This window comes from Cottoperca gobio, chromosome 10 (assembly GCF_900634415.1).
Source record: "Cottoperca gobio chromosome 10, fCotGob3.1, whole genome shotgun sequence".
NCBI classification, from domain to species: domain Eukaryota; kingdom Metazoa; phylum Chordata; class Actinopteri; order Perciformes; family Bovichtidae; genus Cottoperca; species Cottoperca gobio.
In genome coordinates this window covers 19,289,118-19,300,325 of record NC_041364.1, presented here as the reverse complement: position 1 = coordinate 19,300,325, position 11,208 = coordinate 19,289,118, and the positions used below count along the sequence as shown (strand labels likewise).

Here is an 11,208-nt window from a genome sequence, read left to right as displayed (position 1 = left end):
TAGATCCTGGTGGCTTTGAGGAAAGCATATAACGGTTGCTTCTTCTCACATTCAACTCTCTGAATTAAGCGTTTATTTCAACCAAACCAAAGTTGGTGATTGTTGGAACAGTGGAAAGACTAACCAAGACGGTTTTGATGAGTTTTATTTAGTTTAATGAAGTGGGTGACGATTATCACGGTAAAATGGAGTCTGGTAGCTTTGAGGAGAGATATTCTTTAGCACAGAAGTTTTCATGACAAATCTTTCCCCAGTACTTTCTCTTCCTCGTTGGTGCTGCCAGCAGAGGCCTCAACCCCGAGCTCTTGTCTGCTCTCAGCACAGAAGAGGAGAAGAAGAAGGAGGACGTGGAAGAGGAGCTGAAGAGAGGCTGAAGAGCATACATTACATTTCTATAGACTCTTCTTCACTGCTCTCTCTATATAGGATACTGTGTGTTCATGTGTGTGTGTATTGTGTTTGAGCGGTTTGAAGTTTAACAGATGGTAATGTTATGTAGATTTCGACCAACCTTGGCTCCCTCGCTGACCCAGGGACAATACACTAGCCTCTTCCGCAAACAGCACCTGTAACCCACACATACACAGACACACACACACACACACACACACACACACACACACACACACACACACACACACACACACACACACACACACACACACACACACACACAAAGTGGTGAATAATCTCTCTGACAAACATTCCCTTTGTTTGAGGGAAGGCAACTGGGATAAACAGTTCAAATTTTGTTCAGGTGTTTCAAATTCTTGCAGATAATAAAAAATAATATTGGACTGCTGTTGTGCAAGTGAGTGTTTGTTCTCCATGTGTAAAAGGGGGGAAGACATTTTCAGGAGCTTGAAGTCTCTCTGACCTCAGGCCTGTTGTGACTGAATTCATTTTCTAATTAACTACAAAAAATAATAATTTTACGCTGGATTTTGCTTCATAGTTGGAATACTAATATCAAGACCTAGGACATTTAATTGAAGTTTCACTTTGCACCTCATGTCTTTCAGTCGTTCCAGGAAATTAGATTATTTGAATTTTGAGAGAACTTCAAAATTCTAAAAGTTCAGGTTGTTTATTTTGTCTTTATGGCCAATAAAATGGTAATACAGCTCATTCATATGTCCATATATTTAAATACATTTCCCTGTGATATGCGTCTGGATCTGCTGTGGAGTTTGTTAAGGCTACCGCTGTAATCTATATAACAGTTTACAATAATATGATCCTTAAATAAAGACTGAATCATTATCAGAGTGCGGTGTCGTATTTAAAACGACGCAATTTCAAGAGCACTGTTGCTATAAAGTGTAGGCTACCATTAGGCCTAAATGATGTCTTGATGTATTCCTAATTCAGAGACTTTCTTTTTAAAGCGAGTTGAGGCGTATTTTAATCCTTTTTGTATCTTTAAATAAAAAACATTAACACCTATGTGATGATCGGACTGAGGGAAAACGTTGTTAATCTCTTCTTCGTATTAATTACTACTCATCCGCGGGAATAATAAGTGGGGGAAAAAAAATGTTAGAAGTAGAATTAGGCTATATCATAACAATTGGATTGAATTGGATAAATATCTCCTTAATTAATCCCACATTGTGCATGCTGTGATTATATAATATTGAATGTTCGTCCGTGTTATGAATGTACCGAATGACGTTTCGAGGAAAGTTCGAGGAGACGTGCAATTTTAAACAAAATCGGTACTTTACAATGAAATTGTGTGTGTGTGTGGGGGGGGGCACAGCCATGTAGATTATGGTTTACTGAAAATCCGAAGACTTCACTATAGAGTTGTTGTAAAGCATACATCCTTTCATTTTAAATCACACACACGCACACACACACACACACACACACACACACACACACACACACACACACACACACACACACATACACACACACGCACACAACCCCTTGAACCACTGCAGACCAAACTAACGCACCGAGCCTCATGCATTATGAATGTACATATACACTAGTGTGCTCTCATGGGATGAGCTTTAGCTTCTTATACATTCACTCATTGGTGTGTCCAATGTATTTCATCCTCCTGCTACACCCACACACACACCCAAACACAGACACACACACAGAGGCAGAGGTGATGTTTACATGACTGACAGGTGGACATGTCGGACAGCCTGCACTTTTCTATCAGAAACAGCTCAAACAGACGTTTTTTTTTGTTTCAAGTTGATGATGAAAACACAGTCTTGTCATCTTGTCAGCGACATGATGTGAGATTAGTTTCGGGTTTGCTTTTGAAGGGCCGTCTTGTTTAAACACGGTGTCACTGTCCTTTATTAGCGACGTCACGGGTTAATGGGAATATCGATTTTACTGTCTGGGAGCCTGTGAAGTGTATGTCGCGCGGATGTCAGGGATGAGAGGACAACTGAGTTAAAACTCAGAGGTGACACGAAAGCCTTTGGAATCAAACATTTTAACTCTTTAGAAAAAACAATCAAATAATGTGTAATCACGATTTAACATTGTTGATTAGAAAATAAAGTTCAGCACATGCCTGAAATGAGTGCACATATTTCCTACATAAATAATTAGTGCAAAGACAGATTGATATGTTTCAGTTGTAACAATCTTTAACTCGAGGCCATATCTGGCTCGCATGCACGCAGGAGCAGAAATTTAGGCTTTATGGGGAAAGTTTTCAAAGGTCATGACACCAAGTGACAGGTCCCGCCCTGAGGCCCATGGCTGTCTCAATGGCAGACTAAAGCTGATTTATCTATAGGCTGCAGCCTGCTGCATTAAGCTGCAGAGGAGAGTATTTGGGCTGAGGAAACAAAGTCTAATGAAATAGAAAAATTATAATCGCAAAGAAATAATCTATTACTCTGAGTTGCACATTCACACGAAAACGAAACCTATTAACATTTTTACAATTTTTTTTGAAAGAACAAAAACTATTCACTATTGAATTATTATAGCGAACTACAGCATAATACAAATGACAAAGATTTACAAAGTAAAACATGCAAAACCTCTACAGGAATATTGTCGTTTTTTGTCCTCAATCTGCTCTTTAATTTATGGAAACATGGTGATCTGGCAGCATGAGTTAGCCCATCTAAAATCAATAGTCCCCATTTGTAATGAGCACAAATATTCATGTTTTGTAAATGTCCATGACATTGTGTAACAAACCTGCAGCCAGGAAGCCATTGAATTGAATGCATCTTTTATTTTTATTGGAAAAACAATTAATCTAGCAACATACTTACTTTTTCTTGACTAAATCTTTATAATGTAAATTAAAGCGTTAAATGATGGGCCCATAGAATAAAACCGTTGGTGTTTCAGGGGGAAAGGCATGAAAAGGCTACTTTATTTTCTGATTTTTATTTCCCTGTCTTTGGCTTCGTAAAGATCGCCATAGTGGAGGTTTATAACTAACAAATCTTTTTTATTTATTCCACTGCCTACAGCAAATAATCTAACTCAGAAGATAATCAGCGAAAGATTTACTCAAAGCCGCCAAATAAACAAAAACATGCAACAAAACAAACATGACAAACAACCATAAACAGCCATTTTAAAAAGACAAAATTAAAGAAATTATTACTCATTAGCTTGTGTTATTTCGCAGTAGTGTGCACCTCGGTAAGAGAGAGCCTGCAGTGCTGCATGGTGTAAGTGTAGCAGGGCTGGCTCGGGTTATCTGTGAATGGGCTCTTTATTGGAGGCGCGGAGCGGGGATTTGCCTTTTATTCGCCTCGCTATGGAAACGCGCTCGACGGCAGAAAAATGTTGATGTGAATAAAAGGAATCAGCACAAGGAGCGTTTCCAGAGAAGCATCTGTTACACTTAGAAACTTAGACTATCGAGAGCAATACAACCCCCTCTCCAAGTCCCTCTTCGGTCTGCTTTATGCTCCCAAAAACGCACACTTTATTTTTGTAACAAGACAAAAATATATTTAAGATGTATTTTTTTTTAGCGATTCTACGCGTGGACCCAGCTAAGCAAATTTTAAAACCTAAAAGTGTGCAGGTTCAGATTACTCAAATTAGTTTAGATACATATTTTTCAAAATGGAGAATTCATCTTTTAAAATCAACTCGCCTTAGCGTGTCATTTAATATGACACGTATGAAAATACAGGAATTGTATTGAAATACCACTACTACCGTTGTGCTAGACATTTTCTATTTTTTGTGTGCATATAATTCTGCATTATTTTATCCCAACTCAAAGAAGCGATCCGGTTCAGCAAACTAGGCCACGCAAACAACCCTGCCATTCACTTAAAATATTCACTTTTAATGAAGTTTCAAAGAGTAAAATGCATGAAGAATTTACGCGCAACACCACACTGGGATTGGAGTAAGAACACAACAATAAACAAATACATGTGCTGAATTATTCCCATTTGCAGGCCTATAGGCTACAACAACACGAGACTAGAAGCTGTCCTGTCATCACCATTCCCTCTCTCACTGCTGCTGTCTGTCATTCCTCCGGGTTACCGAGGCCCCGTCCACCCTCCAGCGGCCCCGTGCACCACATCCATCCCGCGGTCAGCTCACCTGCTCCGGCCTCCTCTCTCTGTCTCTGTCTCCACAAACATGCTCCTCGGCTCAGCGCTCTTTAATGACTTTCTGGTGGCTGCAGCCTTCTTTTATTTCTCCTAAATGTATGAAAATGTATGCAAATTTAAATCAAGCTTAACCTGGGAGCTCGAGCAATATATTTAATGGAATTTTCAAACCAATAAGGAGACTGGGATGTATGTCCTCTAATGGCAAATATAATTACGCAGCCAAGTTAGTTCTCAGATATGCAGATAGGCCTTATTTAACTGTGAGAGGACCTGATGAGATTCTTAAAGACTGGAAGTATGTGAGTGAGGGAGCATTTATTTATTTATTTGAGAAAATGTAGAAATTATTCAGTTTTAGGTTGTAAAAGTGCATGATTACATGTGTCTGAGCAAATAAGTTTGGCCAGTAGTGGAAAATGTATTTTTTAAATATCTTATGGAAATCTTATTTTAAATACTAAATTGCAATTATAGACCCAGAACATGCAATATTTTTGTCTGGCCAAAATGGCTATGGAAAATGAATGTCCTGTGCGTAAAATCTTGAGAAGCTCATACAATAAACACCTGAAGAAGTATTTGCTAAAAGTTAATAATTAGCAGTAAGAACTGCTCTTAGTTTGATTGTATCCTAAACAAATTAAGTGCTGGCACGTCTAACAAATGCCATTGCGATTTAATCTCCTCCTTCGCACGCGCTCAAGGGTGACAGGAGCAGCAATAAACTCGTGCGTAAATCAGTTGGAAACTTTAATTAATAAACAGGAACTGCGCTCCACGCGCACATCGTTCCACAGCCAGACCCACTGGACCAGCATTCCGACTCACTTCCGGTTCGACTGCCTGTAACCCTTTCCTACCCGCAATTCTGCGTTCACAGAGGCGGAGGCTCGGGTATCTGCGCCGTCATTGGTCGAGACGCGTCGTCACTGCGTCTCAGTCGCTCTGTGAGTGGCGGTGGAGGCTGTCAGTCAATGCCAGGCTGCTGCCGAGACTCCAGAGAGAGGGAGATGTCAGAGGCTGAGCTGCTCCCTTCCTTCAGTAGCACTAGTGGGGTTCAGCAGCCAGCATGGCCACAGCTGCCTCCAGCCCCTACACCCTGCTCAGCTCTAGCCCCATGATCCACCCGGACAGCCAGGCCATGCAGCCTGCTAGCCCCTACAGAGGACACCAGAAACTCCTTCAGAGTGACTACCTGCAGAGCCTCCAGAGCAGTGGACACCCTCTCGGGCACCAGTGGGCGAGCAGTCTGTCGGAGGGCAGCCCCTGGTCGGCCTCCATGGAGCAGCAGGACGTAAAACCAGGCCGAGAGGACCTGCAGCTCGGAATCATCCATCACCGCTCCCCGCACGTAGCGCATCACTCCCCTCATCACAACAACCATGGCAACCACCCGGGAGCCTGGGGGACTCCGGTGTCCCACAACTCCTCCATCACCAGCGGGCAGCAGCTCAACATCTACTCCCAGACGGGCTTCACTGTCAACGGCATGCTGGACCATGGTGGCCTCACACCTCCACCCAACCCGCAGGGCCAAGGCATGCACCCGGGCCTCAGGGACACACTCAGCCCCGAACACAGCGACCTCGGCGGGCACCACTGCCACGACCACTCCGACGAGGAGACGCCGACGTCGGACGAGCTGGAGCTCTTTGCCAAGCTGTTCAAACAGCGGAGAATCAAGCTGGGCTTTACGCAGGCGGACGTGGGGTTGGCACTGGGCACGCTCTACGGTAACGTCTTTTCCCAAACCACCATCTGCAGGTTCGAGGCTCTGCAGCTGAGCTTTAAAAATATGTGCAAACTAAAGCCGCTGCTGAACAAGTGGCTGGAGGAGGCAGACTCGTCCACGGGCAGCTCGAGCAGTATAGACAAGATAGCAGCTCAGGGGAGGAAGAGGAAGAAGAGGACGTCCATCGAGGTGAGCGTGAAGGGGGTTCTGGAGACGCACTTTCTCAAGTGTCCCAAACCCTGCGCGCCGGAGATCACGTCGCTGGCGGACTCGCTGCAGCTGGAGAAGGAAGTGGTGCGCGTGTGGTTCTGCAATCGGAGGCAGAAGGAGAAGCGCATGACGCCGCCGGGAGAGCCGCCGCACGAGGGACCTTATTCTCACAGCGGGAGCGCAGGAGACGCCTCCTCGTGCCACGATCTCTGACCGAAGCACCGGGAGGAATCCCCCGGCAAAGACTCTCGAGCTCAGGGGCGCGCAGTGGCACCTCCAAGCCCCCGCGCCCGCCCCGGTACAGACTCCTCCAGATGCCTCCAGCACTGAAACACAATAACAATAACAGAGATACCTGTTCAGCCTTCATTTTCTAACTGTCACGAGGGCATTATTCTATAGCGGCATATCAAAACGTCACATTTCAGATTACCTTTGGAGCCCGCCAAATTATTTTCTACATCACGGATATAAATACAAAATGTGCCTAATAACCTGCCAGCGCCTTTGGTTTGTGTCACCATTTGTCATCAGCTCGATAATAATGATAGGATGGGACTGTTTTGTTTTCATTTGTTTGGGCTTTTCTGTTGTTTGATCAGCGGAGTGAAGCAAATAATAATATCACTTTTCTTAATTGATTTGTTGCAGCACCAGAGGCCGTTTTTACAGCCCACCTCATGCTTCCCTCGGGCTTATACAATGCTTTAGTTCTCACCATATTTACACTCATTATTTTGTAACATACTCGTAGCAGATCTGTAATTATTTTTGCATATGCAAATATAGGCCCTCATTCCAGTTGTAGAGCTACCCACATAATAGCACTTGGAGGTTTTTTATTATAAAATTCCTCCCTTATGGCCTGTAGCTGATGAAGCCACACACAGCTAGAGCTATTTATAAATCCAGTTATTTGATTTCAATCATCTTCGACCATATAAACTGTGTGAACTCTGAAAACAGAGCCGAGAATAGAAAGAGGGGTTGACGACGCTATACACCTGCCTATAATTTTATTGTACGTTCAGTATCAAAATTTTATAATCTTAAATACTCCTGTTATTGGTTTATTTCTTAAGTATTTTTTCGAAAATTGTACAGTTTTATATATTACCCTTTTGAAGTCATTAATTTAAACAAAATGCTCTTAGTTATTCATGCACTTAATTAGCAATGTAAAAAACACACACAATATTTTCAGTAAGATTGAACTGTTTCGGCGGTTTTATTCCAAATTTCGATGACAGCTCAAGTAATTATTTATTTTCAGTATAAAGCTTGTATTATGTTTTGAAATAAACTATGTATGTTGTAATAAACAATTTCTTGCTACAACTGTTCACTGTCCAAAACATAATTTAACTTCGGATGAATGCATTTTGAATATTTAGTATTTAGAAGTACACTTAAAATCATACAGAATTCTTATCGTCATTATTATTATTATGATTATCTTTATTATTGTTATGATTATATTATTTATTAATTATTTTTATTATTCAAATAGTGATGGCAATAATGTAACATTTATTTTGTTATTCAACATCCCTTTTACATTCTTACACAATTTGAGAGTGGGTCCACTTCTAATTATAATTACACTAAAGACACTTTTATGCTCATTTATGTATTCTTACGATATGCTTAAGTAGTATAACCTTCACTCAGCTTCAATGTCATGTCAAATGACAACTTTTTCCAAGTTCCTGGTGTCACTAACAGCTGTAAAATATCCAGTGGTCCAACAGGACCTTGGCTGCAGGTCTGCAGGCTCGACGGATCAAACTGAGTCGCTTTCTGCAGCACTTCCACTGAAATGTTATTGTCCGGGCCCTCTGCCCTCCTCAATCAGACATGCGTGATTTATCGCCTGGGCCGCCGGGCCTGACAGCAAAACACATTGACACACACACACACACACACACACACACACACACACACACGCACACACACACACACACACACACACACACACACACACACACACACACACAGACACACACACACACAATCAGAAGCAGATGAATCTCATTTCAAAGACTACAGCTGCGTATAATTGGGCATGCAAGGGCAAAATAGAGCTATATTCCTAAAAAGAAATCATAATGCCTAAAAAATAATTTAGGGATGGTTTGGAAATAAGTAGGCCTATAGATGCAGCTCTGCTTAAATGATTCAAAAATAGAGCTGGAGAGGGGAGAGTGAAGGAGAGGAGAGAGGAAAAGAGGAGCGGCGGAAGGGTGCTAGGCCTTGCCTTGAAATGGAGAGCCTGACTGGAATACTAATGCATCTGAATTTATGCATCTCCTCAGTCTGCAGCCCCGAGAGGGGGGTGGGGGAGACAGAGAGAGAGAGAGGGGAGAAAGGAGGGAGGGGAAAGGGTGTGAGGGTGGAGGTGAAAGGGGGCGGTTATGTAGAAGAGAAAAGTAAAACCATGGCTGATTGATTCCATCCATCTATTTTAGTTTGAAATAATCCCTGATTCCTCTGTGTGTGTGTGTGTGTGTGTGTGTGTGTGTGTGGGGGGGGGGGGGGGGGGGGGGGATTCCCCTAGATGGAAGGAGGAGCAAGCTGCCGAGCAAACAAGCAAAGCGAGCCAAGTTCCAGAGCAGCACTGCAGTATCCTTGAGCTTCTTCCACCTCCTACTGCTTTAGTGAGGATGCTTTAAAAACCTTTACCAGCTCTTTCCAAACCAGTAAAGAGTAACTGAAACCTCCACATGAATAAGTTAGTGGTGAAAAATGATTGACTTGTAAAGGACAGTGAGAAAGATATAGCATGTGCAAGATGAAAGCATATGTCAGAGGTTTTAAATGAAGAACTTTAGGTAATTATTTCTCCAAAAAATGCTGGAGGTTGGATGACTTGGCTCTTCACTAGCAGATAATTGATCCTCTGAATCAGATCCTCCGAGCGGACTGATCATCACCAACAATAGAGAAGCAGCAGTGACTTGTGTTGTTTACTGGATAATGGGAGCGGCTGACTCACACCTTTCTCATCAGAAACCCTCTGTTGTATTTCAATCTATTCTGTATCCTGTTTCAAAGACTTTGGTTGAAAGTTAGGAAGTCAAAAGTGTAAAAAAAAAAAAAAGAGTCTTCTAAATAAATTGTTTTCCAAAGCTTTTTTGAATAGTGTTATTTTCCCCCAAGCTTTTAAAAGAAAATCTCTGAAGGTCATTAAAGTGGATAAAACACATTAAAGAGGAGTAACTTTAAAGCAGGGTGGTGCAAATTTACTGAGAAAGCTGGAAAAAAGTTAGCGAGGCACTGATGTAGAGTTTGCAGTAAAACTGGCATGCAGGAGGTCAAAGAGAGGACATTCAATAGCACATTTAGCTTTAATTTGAAAGAAGGAAAGCAGAGGGCTGCAGTCGTACAGAGAACACAGACAGCTACCCACATGAGAGGATTCCTACATGGGAATAATGAATATCGGCTGCTAGTCGGTCACATGGTTGTTTGAGTTTTGGTGTTTCTGTCTTACTTTGAGTTTATAAAACTATAGACTCTACAACACTCCTTTATTTCCTACCAAGTCTGTCTTCCCCCATAAGATAATAGGCCACTATAGGTTTGATCCTTTTATACTTCAGTCACATTATAACTTATGTAAGTGTTAAAGCAGTGGTTTCCAATCTTTTTAGTTTGTGACTCCTTAAAACAAAGTAATGTCTACTTGTGAGCCCCATAATCGATGGCATACTGTCTACCAGTTGTAATGACTTTAAAAAAAGAAATCCTGGTTTTATTTGAATCATTTCTGAAAACACCCTCACATTTCCAGTAATTCAAAAAGAAAAAGTGGGAATTTAGTTGTTTTCGTTTCTTTAAGTTACACTTGTTGTAAGTGAGTCTTTAAATAGACAAACACAATTCACAATAAAATCTTTATAGATTACAAGAAAGAAAAACCAACAACTAGAAAAACATGTATTTAATATGTGAACAAATGAAAGTGAGGAAATATTTTCTTTTAAAATAGATACATTAGGTTTTGCAATATATCTCATAATGCTAATGAAACATAATGTTATCTATCACTTAAGATGGGGGGCATATTTTTGAAGTTACAGTAGTATTTCATCACTTGTTACATTTAGTAAATTATAATTTCTTACAAGATATTCTGGAAAACTTCCCCAAAAGACAAACTTATTTCCAAGCTCCCTTATAAAAAAAGAGGCAATTTAAAGTCAATACATAGAGTAGCACAGTGTTTATATGTGGATAAAAAGTAATGACAGAAGTGGATCAGGCACACAGGCCTCTGCTGTTGCCAACACACACGGCAGAAGCATTCAGGACGTCCTGTTAAAGAATACAAACCTTTCAAAAAGTATGTCCTGACTTCAGAGAATAACCAGATCCAAACCTTCCAACAGTGATCGTCACCACATTCAAAACATCACTTCAGACTCACCTGTTCAACACTGATCTTCTCCTTATCCTCCCTTTTTGTTTGTTTCGTCTTACTCACTCTGTCAAGCGTCATTGAGTTTTTAGAAAAGCGCTATACAAGTATAATGTATTATTAAGAAACGTTTGTTTCCTAACCTTCCCTCAGCCTGAGAGAATAAGTGTGGCTTAAATTTGCTTTGGAATCACACATTTTTGGCATTTTCACACCACAAATTGCTTTGTTTTTAACTGTATAAACACATGTTCCAGTAATGC

The 11,208-nt window shown here is 41.3% G+C and overlaps 1 protein-coding gene across 1 annotated transcript; it reads left to right on the top strand.

Moving 5' to 3' along the window:
* The first annotated feature begins 5,594 nt into the window (after positions 1–5,594).
* Positions 5,595–7,868, top strand: LOC115014214 (POU domain, class 3, transcription factor 4-B-like). Its single transcript, XM_029440903.1, has one exon. The coding sequence runs from the start codon at positions 5,653–5,655 to the stop codon at positions 6,736–6,738; it is 1,086 nt and encodes a 361-aa protein (XP_029296763.1). The 5' UTR covers positions 5,595–5,652; the 3' UTR covers positions 6,739–7,868.
* Positions 7,869–11,208: the final 3,340 nt, after the last annotated feature.

Coding starts and splice junctions, on each gene's coding strand:
- LOC115014214 (XM_029440903.1), top strand. CDS start 5,653: ATGGCCACAGCTGCCTCCAGCCCCTACACCCTGCTCAGCTCTAGCCCC.